A 22,691-nucleotide genomic window follows, 5' to 3' on the forward strand; every position below is an offset into this window, starting at 1 on the left:
CTTACGGGGCAGTGAGGAAGAAAATCAGTACTGGGAGTTTATGAATGTCTTGCTGAACTGGATATGAGGAATCCATTGTTACTTATACCTCGAAATCTTGCCCTGGAGTAAATGCTCCATAGCGTTGTCAAACCACAGCGTCGAATTTTAAACTCGATCCTAAGCACTAGTTTCAAGACTCTGCATGCATTCATATTTTTCAAAGCCACCAAGAGTATGATTTAAAGCACGTATCGAGTATGAATGTAGAGTTATGGACATATGCAGGGACGCGGGTTCAGGCGTTAAGCCCGGTTGACCTGCATTAAAGGCGCAGGCGCGTTGGTGGCGTAGTGAATAGGTGTACGTACCTACGTTCAAACGCTAAATACTCGATTTTATTAAAAGTCTGACTGTACCACTATAAATCCACTACTTAGTGTAGATATGACATGTATAATCCTCTACGTTTGACTAGCTCTATACCCTAGCATAGGCCCTGAAATCCATGGGTTCAACCCATCTTAAAGTGAGATTTCTAAGCTTAGGCCTTGTGCGAGCCCTGGAATGGTCAAATCTATGCCCTTTAAGTGGTGCGGAGTATACATATATGGAGTAAAACCAGCGGGACAGTTAGACTTTAAAAGAAGCGAGTAGTAAGTAGTAGCTTTATACGCTCGTAAGGGGGAACGAACCACAATATTAAATGCGAAAATCAAAGGCGAGGATAATGATTCAAGGATGAAAGTTCTTGATCTATTGTTATATATCTTTTCTCGTTTCATATCCACTCCTCTTCACATGGCAGCTCATGCAAAGCACAAATCATTACCACGCATCTCATCTATTCATCCTCAAATCCGACTTGTGAATCATGGCTTCCATCCATTCCATCCAACCTTTCAATGTTCCCTCATAGATCTTCCCCACTCCAACCTCTCATGAAAAAACAATAAGTGCTCTCAATAATCAAGTTCGCGTTAAATTAGCTAGTATGTGCTGCGAAGCAAGGCAAGATGAGCGCCGCAAACACCAGCTGAAAAATGTGGTATCTCATGAAAAAGAAAAGCAGTAGGCTGCAGGGCAATAAAGGTGGGTCGTGTACAAAAATCCTCCCGCTGCTCAGAAACTGTGCTAGGAAGGCGATAAAGGCAAGAATGAAGTATACAAAGGACATATGTGCAGAAAGTCTGAGGCTCGGCTGTCTCTCCAAACGAGCTACAGCGTAGTAAGAAGCAGGCGAAGAAGGCGATTAGAAGCAGTTCAAGCTGCCCTTCTTTTTCTTTTTATTAATGGCGTTCATGCGCTCCTCGAGATGAGCTCGTGCGATTTCGGCATCCCGTCTCTTCTTGCGCTCTTCCTCGACCTGTAGCATGCTCCATCTATTCTCTTTGTCTGCACCGGCGGTCTTTTCTCGAGCTTTAGCGTCCTTCAATTCCATATCAAGCTCGCTAGCACGTTTTCTCCACGCATCGCAATCGGCTTTGACTTGTTTGCTCTGTTTTTCTAAGTCTGTAAGGGCCTCTTCCAAAGTTGTGGTGAGCTGCTTCTCGGCAAAAAGATGTTTTTTGATAGTCTGTATCTGAGCTTCTTGGTCTTCTTGGATCTGCGCCATGGCAAGTTCTTTGCTGTTTGGCCGATTGGACAGAGTTGGCGTAGGTGGAACAGGAACGTTTGCAGCATGTGAATTGGAAAGAGCAGTGTTGATGCTCATTCCAGGCAGAGGAGGCAATGGAATAGCAGGAGGCGGCGACGGCAAGGATGCCACAGATGCGGATTTGCGAAGATTGGATGTTGTCGAGTCTGAGCGTTTGGGACCGTTGGGATCTAGTTGTGCCTCATCATATTTTGCCTGAGATGTTAGTAGGGTAACAGAATTCAGAGTTGTGTTACTCACCTGAAGTATTGTATATTCTTCCCTGATAGCGTCCAATTCTGTTCGCGCACGTGCAGCACTTGCGTGCGCTGCATTCAGTTCGGCATTGCGCTCCGTTTGCAAAGTAGAAAGACGATTGTTGGCCTGCTGGTGTTGGTCGAAATTGGAAGCTAGCTGTTCCTCGAGTTCATCGACGAGGCGAGAATTCTTCTTGTTCTTTGTCTCCAAATCACTCATCTCCTTCTTCAACGCGGTTAGTTGCTCAGAAACTGTCGCATGCTCTGCCTTCAACTTTACACCATCAGCGGTCTGAACCAGTAACGCTGTGAGCTCAGCCTTGACAGTTTCGAGCTCGCCCATTACCGTATCGTTGATAGCGGAAAGGTCGGTGATGCTCTTTTCCATCTCACTACGCTTCAGTTGCTCATCGCCCAAGGCCTTTTGATCGGCCAGCAGGTCCGAGATCCGATCTTGCAGCTTTTCGGTACTGACATCTAAGCCAAGGCCAAACGCGACTTGGGTAGCGATCTTGGTGAGTTCATCGCGTGCCTCTGCGAGCTCAACTTGAAGTGCGTCAACGCTCTGTTGGTGTTTGGACGCAAGTTCTGATAATTGCGCTTCATGGTCAGATTGAGTGTTGGCCTTCATTGCCTCGATATCCTTGGCATGATTTGCGTGTAAGAGGTCAAGACCGTCTTGGTGTGTTTTGACAACATTCTCATGGTCACTAATCTGTTGTTCAAACCTGGCTATTAGGGACTTGTGTCCCTCTATCTCGGTATTTGCTAGCTCTCTTGACCTTGTTACCTCGTCTAGCTCCTGTCGAGTTGACGCATGGGACTGTTCAAGTTCGGCTACACGGGCAGCATTGGTAGCAACCAAGGCTTTGTGCTCCTCGATCTCCTGTTGAAGATTCCTAACCCGGGCGTTTTGATTCTCGTTGTCTGTGGCTTGTGCTTGCTGGTCTTCCTTCGTGGCTGAAATTTGTTGCTCCAGGTCCGTAATGGTTGCTAACAAATGTCTCTCGGAGTTCTCCATAGAATCCAATGCAGCTTGATATCTTTCTTCCCAGTTGGTAAGCTCGAACTTCAAATCTGCAATCTGCCTTTCTTGTATCTCCTTCTGATCGCGTTCGGCCGTAGCTTTATCGTTATCCGAAGCAACTGTGTGTAAATCTATAGAAGCTCGAAGGCTTTGGATTTCGGCAAGCAATTCATTCTCCCGGGCACTATGAGTCTCTCGGAGAATCATCATTTGATTTTCACTCTGCATCAACTGATCTTGCATCGTGGAAATGACAGACATATCTAGGGGTGACGCTTTCATGCTGGACCGTTCGCGAGTCAGGCCTGAAATCATGGTCATCTTGGCGTCCATTTCTTTCTTGTTCGCAGCAAGATCTGCTTCCAACTCTTGGACTCTCTCTGACCGAGAATGAAGTTCATGCATGGCTGTATTAAGATTCAGCTCGAAATTCGCCATGACGTCTGGGGTACCTTCAAAGCTCTCAGAGGCAATGTTTCGCAAAGAAGCGAATGCACGATGAGCCTTGTCGATTATCATAACATTCTGACTTGATTTCCGACGAATAACGGGAGTGGCCGTCTTTGGAGACTGAGCCTCGTTCATCTTAGCCTTGGAGACCTCCGCCTTGAGCTCTTCTACCACATCAAGGGCGTCCATGTGCTTTTCCTCGAGTTCCGCATACTTCATAGCCAACAAATTTTGAGATTGCTCTTTCTCTTCTGCTAGTCTCCGTAAACTCTCTATTTCCGCCACAATCGCCTCGTCGTTGGCAACAGTCTTCGACAGCTCCACTAGCTCTGACTTCTTGTGAGCGCCTTCAGCATCAGATATCTCTAATGCACTGTGCAACTCCCCAGCCGAGGATAATTCCGATGAGAGCGATCGCGAGGATAACAATTGTCCTCCATCCTTCAGCTCGTCCGCCCTGGAATCTGATAAAAAAGAAGTAGGTCGTGTGTCAAGCGTCGGAGTGGATACCGATAGGAATGAATCACGGGGGTTTGGATGGCGTGCCTCATCTACGGCATCTTGGAGAGCAGCCAAAGTGCGGAGGGCCTCATCGTATTTGGCTTGGAGTAGGTCCAGCTCAGTCGCAGTACCTTCATGCTCTACTCTCAGGTCAAGTAATTCCTGAGTGACGTTCTCCAGTTTGTCTTCGACGAATTTTGATTGTGCGGGGGTCTGAGGCGAATAGTCGTTGTTGACAGCCATTTCGAGCGACGTCTGAACCGCGAAGTCGTCGTCAATAGGCTCTCCATTATCAAAGGGGCCTTCTGTCGCAGATCGTTGGACGTGCTCTGAGTGTAAGTCGTCTTCTTCCTCCACAATAACGTCGTTGGGGCTTCGTTTACTAGCAAGGCTCTGATGTCGAGAGTGGTCGCTGAAAGAGCGTTTACCGTTTACAGCAACAGGTTCGGCACCGGCTTCGGTGTGTTTCACGTCCTGTTGGATGTGATCAAGCTCGTAAAGTAAGTTGTCTAACTTTCCGAGACTTCTCTGGCGTTCGACAACGTGCTCTAACCTCTCAATCTCCCGTTTCATCAGCTCGGCATCCTGTTCCCCCTCCGCAAGACGTTCCTCGAGTGTGGAGATATAATCTTCACAGCCGGCTTCATTCTCACGGACACGGGCGATCTCTTTGCGAAGTTCCATAACAATCGTGGCATTTTTTTCCTCGCCGGAAGTATGACCGTCAAGCTTTGCCTCGAGATCGTGAAGATAATGCTCGGTGCTAGATTCACGATCCATAAGCTTTTGGAGGCGAGATTGGAGCTGCTGGTTGACTGTCTCGACATATGCGCATTTAGTCTCCCTTTCCAACAGGGAGGTCTCGGTTTTTGAAAGTGATGACCGTGTTTTAGACAAGGAGTGCTCGAGGGACTGGATTGTGGTTTCGTACTCCAACACAACCTGTTCCACAGCTTCGGCAAATGAATTTGATCGTTTCAATCGCTCTGTGGCACTGTCACCCATAGTATTCTCAAATGCATTGTTATCGGCGATTTCGCCATCGCGGGCCTTAGCCATCTCACTGATAAGTTTTGCATGACGCTGACTGAGAGAGGTGTAATTTTCTTGGGTGTCAAGAAGCTGGTTTTGGAGTTCTACCTCTCTTTCGTTCTGTCGCTCAGGCCTCTCGCTCGTAGGGTTTCGGCGATCGTGATCACCGCCGCGCTCGGTGCTCCTGATCTGGTCACGAAGAAAAGCGACTTCGGCCTTCAAACGATCAATTAGCGCTTGCTTGTCAGCCTCGTTATCTGCTATCTGTTGGATTCTTGGTTTGCTCTGGATCGCGCGAGCACGTTGTGCGTATTGGACCGTGTTTAGAGTTTCGCTCAGATGAAATTCTGCGGGGGTAACACATGCAATCATATACGTGATTGCATTACCTCCTAACGAATCCTGGAGTAATCGAGTGAGCTTGGAGTCGCGATATGAGACGTGGGAGCCGGCCTGGCGAGACGAAAGCTGTGAAATGACCTTCCCGAGACTGGCAAGACCTGCATTAATCGATATCCCCTCCTTCGCCCGCTCGCCCTGCGCACCGGTATTCTTCAATCTTTCACTCCCTGCAAGATCCACAAAGTGGAGCTTGCTGTCAATTGTAACTAGGGTGTCCTGACCAGTCATTGCTTCTAACGGCACTGAGTGTCGTTTATCAGCACCTTGTACCATCTGCAATTTGTTCTTCCGCTGAATCAAATTCAGACTGAACACTGCATGGGAACGCGAGGACTTCGCGTTGATTGCCGTAGAATCAGTCTGGCGAATCATTGATCCAAAGTTCAGGGCAGCCATCAAGTCCTCTACCGAATTAATCTCAACTTGGTGCAACCCGGTGAGAAGAATATGACCCTTTGTATCCTCCCGAATCGTGACCGCCCCTCTCTCGTGCAACGGTGTGTGCTCGGGAACGAGCAGATCTCGAAGTTGTTCATTGTAAATTTCGACGTATGTTGCTTTCAGGGTCCAGTTCTTCTCCGCGGATTTAGCGAGTGCAGCCACATTAGTTGAATATCTTGTCGGTGTCCGAAGTCCTGACATGGAATTTCGATTTGACATTGGTAGTTTGTCATCTAATTTCTCGAAGAGTGCAATGGCTGCTCTTGGGATGACTCCTAAAAATGTATGTTAGCTCTAGATGCCACGCCTTGATTGGCATCTGTAGAGTTTCCAGAACAGCATACCCATTACATCCAAGTCGGCCTGCTCGCCAGGTCCTGAAGTTCCCATTGTGTATGATTTCCCCGCACCGGACTGGCCATATGCCAACATTGAGACATTGTAACCTTGTACGAAAGCATTTGTACTCTCTACTAGGTACTCCCAAACGCCTTCCTGATCAACATCTTCGCCAAAAACTCTGTCAAAAACAAAGAGCTTTTTTCCTTGTGGCGAGTCTATGGCCAGACTCGTGGGTGATGTAACCTGGGCCATAGATCGCTGGAATCTTTGTGGAATAAGTTCGAATCCTGGGTCGGATGGCTTGAGTGGAGGTCGTACACGAACAGCTGGGAAGGCAAGGTTAGTTCGGCAGTCACAGAGACTGTGGACAGGGGATAAACCTACCAACTTTGACGGAGGTCTTGCTATCCTCATCTGAAGCCCGACTTCCACCTCCAGCCTTACTGGTCATACTCATGCGACTATTTGTTCGCGGCGGGCGCATCATGGCGCTCATAGGCCTCGAAGGGATGCCCGCGGGCGAACCAGGCGGCGAGCTAGCCATCGCTCTACTGTTGGATGCTTCGTTGCGACAAAATGCAATGTTCTGAAGGTGATGTGGTCGTGAATACGGAAAGAGTGAGCCCTGGGCAAGGCGATAGGAACTGGAAGAACGGAGTTATTGAATCTGTAGCAGCCGTCGCGGAAGTCGCAAATAGAAGTTTTGTTCGGTCGCCAGGACAAGTCTTGGACTGCCTCCTCTGCTGTGATTGCAGGGACCAGTGTATCAGTGTGGTGTGTCTCCGAGAGACGCGTGGGTAGTCGTAGTCGCTTGTTGACCTGGAGGCGGTGATTCGTCGGTGGTTATTTGGGAGGTCCGACAGGTCAGATATGGTTATAACTGCGCGTGTCGACAATGCGAGTGGCCCTCGCACAGCAGGTGGATGCAAGGCGATGCGATGCGGTCGCAAGACTAACAATACAGAGAATTGGAAGTTGTACTGTAATTGTGATAGTAAAAGGAGTAAATGGAAAAGACAGGACAGGACAGGACAGGACAGGACAGGGCCGAGTGAGACGGAAATTCTTTCAGGGGCCACGCTCCAAGAGTACTGGAATAAGTTTAGCCCAGCCGGCCGGTAAAAGGGGTTAGCGTAAGTGTTAAGTGGGTCAAGGTACAGTACCTAGCCTAGCCTAGGTACGAATACACAGTAGGTGCGGCTGGTGGTACGGGTACCTTACGGGTTAGATTAGGTACAAGAAACACGACCGTACTACTACAAATAGCCTCAGGGGTGAATATAGAACGATAAGGACGCCTTTCCTTCTCCTTCTACTATTATCAATTATCAATCCAGCGTCTTTATTTAATACCACACCAACTGGCTCTCCTTCCGCGCCAAAGGACGAGATTGCAGGGATATCTTCCCCTTTAACTTTAACCTTGGAATCTGGCTGGTTCTGGACCCCTGGAACCACGAGCTTTCATATCGATAGGGATAGGTACGGGTATCAAACACCTACCCCCCCCCCCCCCCCCCCTTATCCCCGCATCTCTGACTTGCAGGACGGTGGCTAGAACCGAGCCTTTCTCCAGCTGGGAGACAGAGGAAGTCTGTAAGGCTTTCTAGTCACGTTTAAAAAAAACACGCTACTTGTACTGTACTGCAAACGAATTTCATAAATTTTGGAAAGTATGGAGTACAGTACGGGAAGGTTCAAATTCTGCCAAACCTCGCCTCGGCTTCACTATCACTTTTTGGCAGCTCTAAGAAGGATACGGATTATGGCTGCCAGCCTTAACATTAATCGTTCTGAATGTGGAAGTAGTCACGCTTTTAATTTAACAGTTGAAGAAATTGTGTTTCATCATATTCATCACGATTTTGACAGCGGCACGGATCACCGGCTTTGTCACCAGCCTCATTAAACATAAAGCCTGACTCAATCCAGATATGCTACATAGTCTTTGGCTCGCATAGCATAATAAAAGGATTTTATTATTATTTGTATTACAAATCCTTTGCACAAGTGCAAGTGCAAGCCCAAGCCCACGCCAAAGTTGCCCCCCCCCCCCACCCCCCATAATAAATAATATAACCTCTCAAGCCCCTTGAAAAGGATCCGATACAAGGCCCAGATGTGGTAAATACTGTCCGTACAGAGTACATACTCCGTACAGCCTTGGCCCAAATAGTTCCCGTTCAACGGGTTGGTGGCTTGCTTCTGGGCTTCGGTCTATTTCATCGTGCATGTTTCCGATGTACCATAAATGCCCGAGACTCTGAGATGAGATGAGATGGAAGCTTCTATGTATATTACATTCCCTTCCCTTGTAAATATTCCTGTCTTCTCTTCGACTTCACAGCATGTCCGCCTTAGAGTAAATTGAACGAGGCATGATCAAGCTCGCCTTTTTTTTATACGGAGGTAAGTACGGACGAATATGACTAGACGCAACGCAAAACACAACCTTTATCAAAGTATCTGAGCGCGGAATCCTGCTATGCCTCAATCCTCATATCTAATCATTTTATACAAGTACCGACACCACTTCCTCTGCGGACGATTGGCTATCGCTACGCCGTGAGGCGGACTAGGTACAAAAAGCAACCCCGCAACTCCATGGCCGCCCCTCCCTGAACAACAAGTTCGGTCTTCTCCCAAACTCATCCTTAACGGGAACGGGGTCCCTCCGCAGTTCCCGTGGGTAATTTGACCCAAGAACATCCAAGCGTGCATACCTTTTGCGTTGCGCACGTCCTTGAATTTACCTTTTTGTTCCTTTTCTTTGAAGATCTGGCGATCACAACCATGTACGGAAAAGTCCCTCTCCACAGCCGGCGCGGCAAGCAAGTGCAAGCAAACAAGCACAAGCACGGTTGAGTTGATATCAAAGTCCATGGTACGAATTCATTCGTAAACGAAGTAAAAGCTTCAACTTCTCAACTCCGGCAAATCGAACTAACACATGCTAGTTCCCCATATGAGTCCATATGAGTCATGGCACAAAAGTAAAATATAACCCCGCCTCCATAACTCACGCTCATACCTCAAAATACCCGTCCGTCCCCAAAGCGTTTGACGCAACTACCGGTACATGTTATGTCTTCCTTCCCTCTAGACCCACCATCCTACCAATGGAGCCAACAATCTTCTTTCCTATGGAAGCGTCGTGCTCTTGCCTCAGAGCCAATGTGGATCCCGAGACCAAAAGAACTACATGAGATGTTCATCGGCGGGACAATAAGTCTAGAACATCCTTTACCAAATTGCACACTCAAGTCAGCTGCCAGGAACGCCTGGCGAAGTCTACGTTTTGAAATTCCAGAATTGGTAGCAAAGGGACAATTTCAAGACGGGAAGCCGTTTATGCAGTATGAAACACCTAAAGACGAAGATGAAGTCAATAAGTGGATCAATCGAACAGCTTTTTTTGATCAAGAATTGAATGATTTAAGCTTTGAGGGTCAAAGAGAAAAGCTTCTTATGAGGAAACAAGCCTTTGGCCTGGACACTGCGTCTCTACTTCTATACTCAGAGCTAGATACAGACTTCGTCAGCCGTTTTCATCTAATGCTCAATATGGACCATGAAGTCACAGACGGTATCGGGATTCGGATTCTCTTTGGAAAGTATTTGTCTCTTCTGGCAAAGTTTTTGTCCGGCTCTCCAGAAGTAGGTGAGATAAAATGGGCTGAAAGTAGTCGGAACCTCTCACCACCATGGATAAGCATCATGGACGAAGAGCAGGTTACTTATGGGCCTGAGTACGAAGAAATGGTCCAGATGAACAAGACTCTGTTGCTCGAGAATATGGTAATCTATCTTTTCTCTTATACTTATCAATCAATACTATCAATCAAGTGGTTGCTCTTGAATAATACCGCTTTAAAACTCTCGATTTCTCCAAATGTCTCAATAAAAATTTCGTATCAGGACCAGTCAATGATTATATACTTCAAGGTGTCCCAGAAGCCCGAAAAACATCTTGTCAATCGTAGCTCTTCTCAGCCTCTTACCTCTCATTCACCTCAAGTATACAACTTCCGCTAACCCATACCAGGCCCAAAACCCAGGCCTTCCCCTCCTAACTCAACCATCCCCACCATCCCAACAAACGCACTTTATAACCCTTTCCACCACCCAGACCTCCACCCTCCTCACCTCCATCAAAACCATATCACCCGCCGCAAACATCACATCCCTAGCCCACGCCGCTCTCGTCCTCGCCCTCCTCCGCTCATCCCCTTCCCCCCTACCACCAACATTCTACTCCTCATGCTGGCTCAACGGCCGCCGATACCTCCATCCCTGCCCCCAAAGTCCCCAACCCGTAAACCAGTATATACCATGCTGCATGTCCTTCGCACCCATCATCTTCCCTGATCTCAGCTCCCTGCTCCTGGCCAAAGACGCAAGCAAGACTGAGATCAAGCACAAGCTCAAGAAAGCATGCCTAGTAGCTACGAGCGAGTATATCAAGATCCGGGAAAGAGAAAGCATGTTACCTGAGATTGTAGTATTATTAGAGACGATTGGGCAGGCGATGTCTAGGTATCCTCCCCTCTTTCCTCGCTATCCAATGCTGGATTGACCAGCCTTAATTATAGAGCAAAAACGGAAAGTCCCACCACTCCCACGCAACGTCCTACTACAGCAGCACCTGTGAGTTCACCCCCACGGCTTGAGAGTAGCGGAAAGAGCAGAGCCGCGCTCGCTGACACATATGTACTGTAGCTTCTCCTCAGTGATGGAAAGGCAGAACCATACATCGCGCATTCCTACTCCTACCCCTCTTCCTCACCACCTCTCTTTGTAGTCGAAGAGGTAAAATTCGCTGCTAATGCTGATACGGAACTGTTTGTCTCCTGTCTCTTTTCTCCGTTTCTCTCTCCCATTCTCTCTCCCTCTCTCTCTATCTCTTGAATGTGATCGTGATCGTGCGTGGTTTGACGACATGAATAGGATTGTACGCATGAGCAGTTGGCGCAACCGCACCACGATATCGGGGGAATGGAACGCGAGGGACTACGAGCGGGGCTACATCGAACGGTTTCTAGACGAGGTGGTGCGGATTATGCTCGCGATTGTCGATTAGAAGGGAATATATTCTTCCCGCGAGATGAAGCGAATCCGCGACAAATAGTTACGCACTTGCAGTATCCGGTCCGAGGCTTCGGGGGGGATGACGAAGTCCTGCATCTTGCGAGCTATAATGGGAAGGACATGAGTGGGGACAGGAATGCGTTCTATGATGATCAGAATGGCCTTCTTTGGAGAATATTAATGAATGCTTTTATAACGCCAGCGACTCTTTATAGCGATGATGATCCCGATGTCCCTAATGCTACATATAAGTATCTATTGAGCGGCTCTTGTCTGATATAATACCCAAACTCCATATCTTGAAATTCCCAATACTCCAACGCTACACAAAAACATAAGGGTATCACTCAATATTCCAATCATTCGCCGTCCTGACCTCTATAAAAGCAAGCACACTCCTCAATCGTCCAGCACTAGCCCCCAACCACTCCCTCGCCGTCTCCTGCCTCTTTCTCGCCCCCACATCCTTCGGCTTCTTCTCTCCCTTACACTTGTCATCCCTCGCCTTAATTCCCCTCTCGATAGCCTCACCCAGCTCCGGCGTATACCAACACTCACAACTCCTCAAAAACAGTCTAAGGCAGTTCTCCACCAAGATCGACACCTTGGCATTCTCGTCCGTAGAGGAAGTAGAAGCCGGGAAAGGGAGAAAGCATTTCTCGAGCACTTCTTGGGTGAGGTCATCCGCGTCGTTGGACGTGATTGAGTGGGGAGAGGGGGCATTGTTTGGGAGGAGGAGTTTGAGGACTAAGAGGGTGAGGGAGACGAAGAGTTGTAGGTGAAGGAAGGAGTTTGTTGAAGGAGACATAAAGAGGGAGAAGGCGGGGATGGGGGCTTGTTTTAGGCAAGTGAAGACCATTTCGTAGAGATTAGTAAGGGGGGTGAGTTCATCTTGGAAGTAGAATGATGCGCGTGAGAGCTGGAGTTGTTAGCAATAATCTTCTATGCAACATAAAAGGTTGTGTACATACCAATGTCAGAACACGCTGCCGCAGAGCAATCGATTCTGTGCCTCCTAAATACGGATCCACCAAAGCTATAGGCATTTCGTCCTCGTCCTTGTCCTCGGCTTGCATGGGCGATGAGTAGCCGTCCGCATAGTCAGCTTCTTCTTCATAATCTCCGAATTGGTGATCCATGGTATCCGCTCTTTTGCGTTTCTGCCCATTCTTGTCCTTTGTTTCGCTACCGACGAATACCTCCGGAAACTCCTTCAGACTGTCGGGTCCCGCGTCAGCGAACACGGATCTCACAACACGCCTCATAGCGCTTGATTTTTGACCAACTTCCGACAGGTAGTTCATAAGCAGACCTTTCTGCACCATAGTATAGTCGCACTCCCCGTCAACGCCCCTCATGCCCTCACGATCCAGCCGTTCCCGCTCTTTCCAATCTGCATCCAAAACATCTAGCATATAGTCGAGGTAGACTTTCCAATACTGCCATCTCTTGGGGTACTTAACGCTACAATTGAACGCCCACCCCACAATATGCCAAAAATCCGTTGCACAGTTCCGTATCCTGCCTTTATTTCCAATGATCCCTTTCACTAGCTCTACCTTATCGTCTGTAGTATCAGAGCCGCTGACGCCTTCATCATGTTCCAATGCATTCCTATTACGTCTCGTGGTTCTGGTAGATGTGAGGGGAGAAAGAGAAAATGCTTCGACGAGATTCGCATTTACAGGCCCAAGAATAAGAAGCGTGTTGCGCAGGAAGGTGATTGATTTTGACGCGAGCTCGGAACGCTCGTCTGGGGGCGATTGGCTTGTATGGAGGGGGTGAATGAGTAGGGCGCTGACAAGTTCGATATGGTATGGTATTGGGACAAAAGCTGGCTTGTCCTGAGCTTCTGGATGGGATGCGCCAGACGTGACGAGATCCCCTAGGAGCGTGAGAGCACTCCCATCTGTTTGCGTTAGCTTGTTCTCGTTTATGAGAAGTGATACACACATAGCTGTTCATCTAGGAAGATATGGCAGTGTTTTTGAATATCTTCAGTTATTGGAATTCCTGGCCGGTACTGACAGCGCGATACTGCTTCTTGGAAAATCTCATCTTCTTCATTGAAAAGGGCATCAGGCATGTCGGAGTCAAAGGGTACTGGCGAACTTGGAGCAGTATGAAAGGAGCAATCCGAGCTTGGTGACGGAGGGGAACCCATCGTGGGGTAATGCATGGGACGACGCGACTTGGTGATGCGCTGCTTTTGTGATATATGAATTTGATTAAAAGCAGCGAGTCAGCAGCAATATATGAATAGAGCAGTGACAATAAGCGGTTGCACTTTTCTGGACTTGCGAATGTTTCTTTTTCAAGGTAATGATAAACTAAGGTTTATATAGTTGTTTTCTGATACAGAGTTGTACCTGCCTTGCCTGCCCTTATGCTGTTTAGAATCTCAAATTTGCGCTAAGCAAAGACTTAGCAGGTGGCTCTGAAACCATCTCTTCTCTTACAACTCAGCTTCCACGATTAAATTATTGATGATATACTAGCAGGAGACCCTTAACTCTGGGTGCCACGTATGCAGCCGGTACCATGTCATTTGGAGGGGCTGTTGGGTGAGTTCGAAGTTATAAGGACCATGGCATTGTCTAGGTATAGTTTGGTTCCCTGTCGTTCATCCTCTACTTCTGTGTCTTTCAAAACGCGACCTTTCTCCCCTTTGAAACTCCTGGCTATCATTATATATGCAGCAGTACAAACCTCAAGGTTAGTTCTCATCCTTTTATCCAGTTCCCGAATCATTTGCCCTTCTGGAGGGACCATCATAGACGCGTCCCATATGTTGGCTCAGGAGATTTCAGCTATAGTCCGGTGGACGTGAACAAGCCACAAACCCCATGAAAAAAACTGCTCTACCAATGAGACACGGTACTGCTACTTCATCTCCAGAACCAGAGAAGCCGATATCTTTTCATCTGGCCCTCGGCGCTATAGCTGAATCACAAAAACCAACCGCCCATTGCAACCTCCGACCCATCAGCATCAGCATCAATCCTCGTCAAAGGACGCCTCTCCCCATCTGCCCCATCCTTCAAAAATGCCAAGTCTCCCAATAATAACCCACCCCTCCGTTTCATCTCCTCCTTCTGCCATTCTTCCTTGGGGTCTTTCACCACAAACCCCGCCTTAGCCCCCTCACCCTTTAGCGGCTCCGTCTCGAACACTCCCCGTTCCTCACTTTCCACCCCAAGTATTGCAGCATAAGCCTTCTGTAGCGTCTTTGCTCTGCCCCCAGGTACAAAGATGGCCAACCGCTGGATTCCATATGCACCACTAGGATGCGTGACACACTCTTTCGAAAACGGAACCCGCACCTCACGATCCGTGATATCATGACAAAAAAACGGTAGTTCTCCCCTCTGGTATCTATCCGAGACGACAGGAAACGTAACTTGCCATTTGACATCCACCCCATCATCCCTCTTCCTCCCTCCCTCCACGGGTTTCTGATACCTAACCTCCTCCTCACCATCCGCCCATTTCACCTCCCCCAACCTCTTGCTCACAAGCTCATAACTCTCCTCGGCACCTCCACTTCCCTTGCTAGTAAAAGCAAAATCAATAATCCCAAAAGTCTTTTTACCCCACCAATGCCCCTCCCTCAAAGCGGGGTCATCGTTTATGAATGAGATGAGCTCGATGTACGAGCCGTCTTTAAAACAGATGAGCTTGTTTTCAGTTTTGTTGTCTGCATGGCGCCCGCCGGGGGTGACGGTGAAGTTTTCCGTCAGCCATGCGGGTAAGTCGATGAGATGGGCGTACGGGACGAGAATTATGATGTGGTCGAGGTGGGACATTTTTGGTCCTGGTCTTGGTGAGGGTAGATGTAAGGAGGTGGTTAGTTTTGGAATGAGTTTGAGTGCTTGTAATCTTGTAATCTTGTACTTGATGACTCCTCGCGGGTTGAGTGCTTGAAAGTGGGTTGTGGCTGGTCACCTGACGCATGTGATCTTCAAAATAAATTCACTGAACTTCGAAGAATTCGGAATGATTCGGCTCGCACTTATGTAAACTGATAGTTAGTGATACTGGCCTTTGTTAAGAATACCCCCCCTGCGACGTATAAATCCGGGCTTCTTCTTATTTTGTTGGTCTACTTCCCTCGGCTAGAAATAGGGGGGGGCCAGTAAGCGAGAGAGACCGTTGCTGGATGGGAGGCAGAATAACATGATACAAGAAGTTAGGAGAGGATGTCTTGCTTCTTGTTGTTGTTATACAGCTATCATTAGTCTCATAACACTTGGTATAGGATAACTGTTTTCTTTTAGTGTGTGTCTGATTTTGAGCCTCAAGCATTTCACCAAAGGGTGCTTCTCCAAATCACTTCCTATCTACCTATATAATGTAAATCATGCGCTTTTGTTGCAGATGGGTCGGTTGCTAGCCAGTCTTTAGGTTGTAGTTGAAACGCACTTTCTTTTAAACCCCTATTCATTTTTCCGGTGCGGAGCAGAGGAACATGCACGAGCGTCCGGGTTTTTTTTTTTTTTTGGTTTTTTGGTCCTTCAGCCTGTACGTCTTGCTCAAAGGCTAAAGAAGAGGCAGATGTGTTATGTATTTCATTGCTTGTTAGTTGAAGGTCTATTCCGCTTATTCTGCATCTTCCCTATTCACCCTTTCCCATAATCCCAAGAGTCACCTACCATCAACGCCCATTCACATTTCTTCTAGATATCCACCTTATCATGACGGTCAGCTCAGCAGCTCGAAGATGGAAAGCTTGGGGCACTAAAGATAGTGGTTGAGTAGTTGATCGTGTACTATTCTGCATTCCTAGACTTCCTTGCCCTCGCCCCTGAATATCCTGTTGAATGCATCCTCAAGCTTAGAGTGGCTTGTAGATTCTAAGGGTAGATCTAGAATGGCACCGCCGCCCTCGCACCTGCAATCAGCCTTGACAGTACTGGTGTCGCAGGTCCAGCGCTACTTGCTGCTATTCCACATGTATTATGCCTTGAATCTGGACTGCCAGTGACATTTGTAGCACTGACCATCGAGTTCGACATCCAGGAGAGTCCCGTTTGGAATGAGGTTTAAGGGGCATGGTTGCGATTTTTGTGGCTGATGTAAGTTCTATTGCTCGTAGCGATTTTCAGGCGTGGAGTTTCGTTATGTGTTTGTGGAAATGGACCTTGCTAGTTGTTTGCAGAAGTACGGAAGCAGGTGGTATTGGTAAAGTTATGGAAGTTCATTCTCGCATGTTGTTCGTGGCTTTTGTATCCTTGATTCAGGTCGAGGGAAGAAGCACTGATTCACATATTCGTCCTGCAATTCAAAATGATTCACTTCTTGTTCACATTCACAGACTTTGCCCGCCACTCACAGACTCTGCTCATCATTCGCAGGCGTGCCCATGTATTTAAGCTTCTGCTCCCCATTTGAAGACATCGATCCTCCAGATTGATAAATATCTCACAGCATCCTGCATAGCAAATAATCCAGCAATAACTACGACATACATTTCACAATACCAGCTCTTCCTCTCTAAGCGATTTCTCGGAGAACCAAAACGCACAACTACCACACTTTCAACAACCCACCATCAGCAATGACGGTACCATCATCTCCGCAGCAGGGCGACGTGATATACATGGAGGGACAGGAACACATGGTGTGTGACAAGTGCAATGAGGAACCGATCGTAAATATCCCTTACACCTGGGATACAGAAATGCAAGCTTATGGCCGAGCGGAATCAGGCTACACCGCCAAGTGTCCCGAGTGCTTGAAGAGAACTCCAAATAACCCCGGTTTGCTCATTTTGTTCAGCTTGCCGAGATGGATCCGTCTTGAAGCCAAGGAAGAGAGCAAGGGGGGCCTTTTCAGTAAGGTGGTGGGAACTTCGAAGCTGGCCCGGTGGTTCCAGGGGGACAAGTCAATGGACAAATGAATATATCCTGGACATGTACATGCGCGCGGTTTTGGAAAGGGGGCTATAAGGAAACGGGGATGAAATGATAAGCAATGATACCTTTGTATTCACAAGAAGAAAAAGAGCCTGACCTGAGTTTTGAAGTGATTCCAATTTGCTGGTCTCCCTAAATAGAATATGAAGGCGAAGATGCCCCTAAACCAATGTGAAGGTCCTAACCGACATCGAAATTTCCAGCGCCTTGGTACTCGACTATGCAAAGATCCGAATTCTGAAAGAGACTGACACTAGTCTGCAGGATAAACGTTAGGAAATAAACTCACATTCCAAACCATGCATGACACCTACTTACTGCTTGTTGAGGGTCTCGTTGGTGGTCACGCACAAAACAGCAAGATAGTTCAATACGGTCTATTATTCTAGACTATTCGCTCACATATATGAGAACATCTGTCTCGGGGGTATGCTGAATCGATGAAACAAAAAATCATCATAAACAAATGGGAGCGCCCACTGCGTAATACCAATCACCTAGGATTTGGTCAGGGTATGTTGAAGAGACCATCCATATTTCCACCGTTCATCCCACCCATGTATTTTTATTCGTCATTACTCATGAATCGTCCATTCCATCCTCATTGATCAGCAGTCTTGATGGAATTCATCAAAACTGGGCTGCCGGAGACCAGGCTTGCATTTTTGCCGTGGATGAATTTCACAATAGATATGATCTTGGCGCGTGTAGGTAAGTCGAGCTGCTCGGCCGGCTCGTCGAGTACAGCTGCGAAAACTTCGACTAGCTTTGGTGTCAAGCCGATGATTGTCTGGTTCTCGTGCATGTCTAACAAAATGTTAGTAAAAAATTCTACGGAGGGCTAGAAATACTTACATAAGCCAGTGATACACTCGAAAATAGGCTTATTCTCCTCGTAGTCTTCCTTCAAAGGAAGCTGTCCCACGATGGTAGGCATGATATCATCAATTGGAACCTTGTCTGGGTGAGCCATGATCATTCGGCAGAGACATCCCGAGGCATTGTCTAGAGTCCTAGCTGTCTGTGTATGAAGCATGGGCTCAAGCTTCTGCAGGATGGTGTTGAAGCTTGGAAGATATTCGGCTGAGTTGGTTGAGTGGAAAACAAGTAGACCGATGGCGTAAGCGGCGTTCGACTTCGTCTCCGAGTCCTCATCACTTAATCTGTGTAATAGCAGCTTGAGGAGTACGCTGGTATATGGTGTGACACCTGGCCCCATGTTTGCGGTACACTCTGCAATAACTCCAATGGCTGTAGAACGTTCAAAGTTTGTCTGCGAAGATGCGTACTTCTGGACTGGCTTCAGGAAGACCTTCCACACCTCCGTGAATTGCTCCCCGAGTGCTAAGGACAGTCCGATCACAACATCCATAGCAGTATCGATCACGAGCCAATCGTACTCGGACGATTCTTCTTCTTCAAGGCCCTCATGGTCATCCTCGTCACCAATGTCTTGTTGACAGGGATGTGTCTTTGTAATGATTGTAGCTAGGATGGATGTCGCACGTTCAGCAAAGTTGGCTTGGGTGAGGATAGCTGGGCCACATAGTTTCAATGTAGCCGCAACATTTCGGTTGATATCTGTAACGACAGCCCTGATATCATCCGGTGTCAGCTTAAGAGCCTTCATATTCTCATAACAAGGTAGAAGGAAGGATGGGATGGGGTCAGATTTTAGATACGCGTTCGCAGCATTCGCAACTTGTGCGTCTGAGTGAGCTGGGTATAACGTCATGTTGATCATCATTCCCAAGATTCAAAAGCCATACAATAAAAAGAAAATGTAAACTTACCGGTCAGTCTCGTCCTCCCACAGAGACAAAGTGGCGACAGTAACAACCTCCCCAAGCTTGAGGACCTCTTCTGATGGTTGAGATTTCAGAGGCAAGCCAGGAGCCCACTTCTCGCCGGTGTGATCCTCCATCAAGGCCCAAAGGCATGCATATGCACGCCACAGGGTACCAATGGCTGTCTTTCTGACACCCTCGTAACTGTGCTCAACCAATCCCATAATGGTCTCAATTGCCTTCTCGAAGTAAGGAACAAAGTTCTTTCGGGTGTGAGAAAGAACATCGCCAAGTACCTCAATCGCAATTTCCTTCTCAAATGCCACGGCTGTGACCGCCTCCAAATCATCCCAATCCTCATCGTCATCGTCTTCCATCTCATCGAGGTCATCTGGTGCATCGCTTGCAGACGCAACCTTGATCTTTTTGCCAGCGACGATAACTTCCTTGCCCAGAAGATCCTGTGCCTCCTCGCCCAATTCAACTTCGAGATCAGACTCTTCCTGATTCAGACTCTCCATGAGGCCTTTGACGACGCCATCCAAGAATGGCGTGAATTCTTCCTCGTATACTTTCGCCAGTGTACTCCACAGGATGTAGCTCGTCTCCCTTAAGCGAGGGTGGCCTAGGTGAAGCCCTTCTTCACTAGCTTGCATTAAAGGCTGGACATATTGTTGGAAAGCTTGACCGCCAACAGCTTGTGCCATGTTGCCCATGGAATCACAAACAGTGGCACGGAGATCCAGCTCCTCTTGGCTATCTTTGATAGTGACATACTCTGAGAGCGCCTTCATGGTCTGCTCAAAGTAAGGCAAGAATGCATCCTCGGCTGATCCAGCGATGGATCCCATTGCACCTGCAGCACTTGCTTTGACAGTGAGATCTTCATGGCCAAACAATCGGCCTAGTCGAGGGATAAGCTCTGGTAGGTATGTAGCCATAATGTCCTTTTCAAGACCATCTGTGACAGAATCCAACGCGCCACAAGCAGCTTTCAGGATCTTGAGGTTCTTTTCTTGTTCGGCCTCGGTGGATGCTTGGACGCTGGCGGAATCAAGGTTCTTGAGCAAAGCTGGGATAAGCTCAGCGTGAAATTTGGACAAGTCCTCAGCGAGGTCATCCGCTAATCTAGCAACCCCAGTCAAAGCAGCGTTGCGAACACCACTGACAGGATCATTCAAAAGTCTCATAACACCTGGCATCAAAGTGTCTATTTGAGTGCCAATGAAATCGGGCGCACCTTCGACACACATCCCAAGTGCGAGAATACCAGCTTGACGATATGCAGGGTCTTCATTATTAATGTAAGAAGGCAAGACGTTAAGAAGTGGGACGATGACTTGTCGAGGCGGTAAACTGCTGGCCAAAAGATCTAAGAGGCCTAATGCGGACCTATGAGGGTTGACCTCGTCGTCTTCATCGTCTTCATCAGTAATTTCTGTAGCAATCTGCATACACTTGAGTGTGAGAGTTTCGCCCATGTCTTTGGTGCCCTGGATTTTCATCTTGCGATATCTCGCAGCCTGCATCAAGAAAGAGAGAGCTTGATTCCTGGATTCTTGGGCAATATCTTTGTTGACAGCAAGGTCGATCATGAATGTCAAGAGATCCTTGAAGTGAGAACTCAAAAGAGCAGTTTCGCATCCAAGTAATGTCTGGAAGACCTCGAACGCCTGCATAACTCGCTCCTCGTCGTCCTCATCCACGGCGCCCTTTAGAACAGCAACCATATTTGGTAGAACCTCAACAAAGCGGGCCAGGTTCTCTGGATCCTCTTCAGGTTGAATCAACATAGCTACTCTGCTGAGACAAAGCAGGGTGTTGATCCTAACCTCGGAGCTCTCTGGGTCTTTGAGAGTATTTCCAAAGAGTGTAAAAAGATTGGACAATTTGTCCTCAAACATATCACCAGCAACCTCCAGCAAAGTGAAGAGAATGTAAATGCCGACCTCACGGTGTATGACCTCCTTGGAGGTCGAAGCTTGCGCGAGAAGACCGGGAAGAGGGGCCCATTCTCCATCTTCGAGATCGATTTTGGCGATAGCGGCAATAACGCGAGCGGAAGAGTGTCTGACGATTGCCTTCTGCTCATTCATCGTCGACTGAAGGAGCTGGTCGCGAATCGCTGGCTTCTGGCCTGCTGGAAGGGCAGCCCAGTGTTTTGGGACTAGACGAAGGGCTTCGACGGCAGCTTGTTGCCTGACCTCGGGGGCATCGTGAGACGTGAGGATTTGTAGGAGCCAAAGGAGAGCCTCTGGGTGGGGATAATAAGTTTTTCGTAGCTCTGCGGTGGCAGCCTTTACTCCATTTGTGTCAGCTGCAAGGACTGTTAGCGAACAGCGCTTTACTCTGGTATCGAAGGTGTTGGAAACTTACGAATTTGTATGCTTTTCAGCAGCTCGAGGAACTTTTGTTGCTCCATTGTTGGCAGTTGTCTACCGGCCCAACCATGTAGTAATTGCCAGTTGTTAGAGTTGAGACTGGCTTTTTGTTTTTGTTCGCGCAGTGGAGAGGAAATTTCTTGCGTGGAAACAAAAAATAGTTTTGGTATTGCTTAGCCCGCCTAAACTGGTCTAGGGGCAGTGAGGGGTCTTCTGCACGTGCAAATATGGGTCTTCTCCTCCAGTGAACGTCAAGGTCGGAGTAAATGGCTCGATATATCTAAAAGAAGTAGCGCTGCCCACGAATAGAAAATCTGTATATACCTACCTTAGTATAAGTCCTTCGAAACTCTTACGATACCCTCCTACAGTTCTTTGTGCGATACCTGAAGTCTAATAACATCAGTTGCTCCAAATAACTAGATTGGTGAGTCACGATTGATCCATTTCACGAGTACAGTATAGCTAAGAGCTCTCAATCAGGTCATCGAAATCAACATGAGTACTCCAACAGAGTGGTACCGAGATCAATATCTCATTTCAATCTCTCCATCGCTCCTTCAACCCGCCGCTGTCAATGAAGCATTCAAAAGCGACAGCATATACTGGGCAAAGCCGATAGGAGAGCCATTGGTCAAAAAGATGCTTGAGAAATCACTCTGCTTCGGACTCTACGAATTACCTAGCTCCACATCCAGTATTGCCGGTTCGTAGCCCCCCGTCTAATATACTTATTTACCCTTGCTCAAGGTTTTTCTAGGAAAGAACGGCCCGCGTCAGATCGGACTTGCTAGACTCATCACAGATGAAGTCTCCTTTGCTTATTTGACCGATGTATATGTTCTAGATGAGTTCCAAGGAAAGGGTCTAGGTACCTGGTTGATTGAGTGTGTTGAAGCTCATGTCATGAAGTGGCCGGAATTGAGACGGATCATGCTCATTACGAGTCATACAAACAAGCTTTATGAGGAAAAGTTGGGCGTGAAACCGTTCCCGCAAGGCGTGAATAATGAGATGAGCGTCTTCTCAAGAGCAGGCTTAGGCTCCGTGTTGCCGCACTGAAATGCTACTGTCTTGATGAGGATTTGAGGAGAAACATGGATAACAAGAAAATGCGTTGCATTGAAAGTCATACTTACGACACCGTCTTGATTTTCTCGGTTCGTTTGTCTATATTTGCATTTCGCTGATCCCTTTCCAACTCCAGGCCGTAATAAACAGAGCAAACCAAGGGTCTCATCACAAGGAAAGAGCGACAAAAAACACACTCGTCAACATAATCCCTGTCCACCAGATCGCAGTTTCCCCCGCAAGGGGATTTTCTTTTGTCCTCCCTCCACTGCTTTTTGCTTTCTCCCCTCCTCTAGACTTAGCATCCCCTGTGGAAGCAGCTCCAGCTCCGGTCTCTACAGAATTTGTCGTTGAAGAAGTTACAGTCGGCGAAACAAAAGCC

At 47.8% G+C, this 22,691-nt stretch overlaps 6 protein-coding genes across 6 annotated transcripts; 1 reads left to right on the plus strand and 5 right to left on the minus strand.

Moving 5' to 3' along the window:
• Positions 1-1,231: 1,231 nt before the first annotated feature.
• On the minus strand, positions 1,232-6,551 carry KIF4A (Chromosome-associated kinesin; the record flags this gene model as incomplete). The annotated part of the gene is made up of 4 exons (XM_031151070.1): positions 1,232-1,831; positions 1,877-6,000; positions 6,070-6,393; positions 6,452-6,551. The coding sequence occupies 4 exons, from the start codon at positions 6,549-6,551 to the stop codon at positions 1,232-1,234; spliced, it is 5,148 nt and encodes a 1,715-aa protein (XP_031003740.1).
• A 4,947-nt stretch (positions 6,552-11,498) lies between these two features.
• On the minus strand, positions 11,499-13,241 carry LHYA1_G006131 (uncharacterized protein; the record flags this gene model as incomplete). The annotated part of the gene is made up of 3 exons (XM_031151071.1): positions 11,499-12,074; positions 12,127-13,064; positions 13,109-13,241. 3 exons carry the CDS (start codon positions 13,239-13,241, stop codon positions 11,499-11,501), a joined length of 1,647 nt encoding a protein of 548 aa, XP_031003741.1.
• An 862-nt stretch (positions 13,242-14,103) lies between these two features.
• On the minus strand, positions 14,104-14,961 carry LHYA1_G006132 (uncharacterized protein; the record flags this gene model as incomplete). The annotated part of the gene is made up of 1 exon (XM_031151072.1): positions 14,104-14,961. The coding sequence occupies one exon, from the start codon at positions 14,959-14,961 to the stop codon at positions 14,104-14,106; it is 858 nt and encodes a 285-aa protein (XP_031003738.1).
• Positions 14,962-17,671: 2,710 nt separating this feature from the next.
• On the minus strand, positions 17,672-18,805 carry kap123_1 (putative importin subunit beta-4; the record flags this gene model as incomplete). Its single annotated transcript, XM_031151073.1, has 2 exons — positions 17,672-17,877; positions 17,926-18,805. The coding sequence occupies 2 exons, from the start codon at positions 18,803-18,805 to the stop codon at positions 17,672-17,674; spliced, it is 1,086 nt and encodes a 361-aa protein (XP_031003739.1).
• A 54-nt stretch (positions 18,806-18,859) lies between these two features.
• On the minus strand, positions 18,860-21,279 carry kap123_0 (putative importin subunit beta-4; the record flags this gene model as incomplete). The annotated part of the gene is made up of 2 exons (XM_031151074.1): positions 18,860-21,174; positions 21,234-21,279. The coding sequence occupies 2 exons, from the start codon at positions 21,277-21,279 to the stop codon at positions 18,860-18,862; spliced, it is 2,361 nt and encodes a 786-aa protein (XP_031003744.1).
• A 457-nt stretch (positions 21,280-21,736) lies between these two features.
• On the plus strand, positions 21,737-22,300 carry LHYA1_G006135 (uncharacterized protein; the record flags this gene model as incomplete). Its single annotated transcript, XM_031151075.1, has 2 exons — positions 21,737-21,944; positions 21,999-22,300. 2 exons carry the CDS (start codon positions 21,737-21,739, stop codon positions 22,298-22,300), a joined length of 510 nt encoding a protein of 169 aa, XP_031003745.1.
• Positions 22,301-22,691: the final 391 nt, after the last annotated feature.

Source organism: Lachnellula hyalina, assembly GCF_007821495.1.
Source record: "Lachnellula hyalina strain CBS 185.66 chromosome Unknown contig00111, whole genome shotgun sequence".
NCBI classification, from domain to species: Eukaryota; Fungi; Ascomycota; class Leotiomycetes; order Helotiales; family Lachnaceae; genus Lachnellula; species Lachnellula hyalina.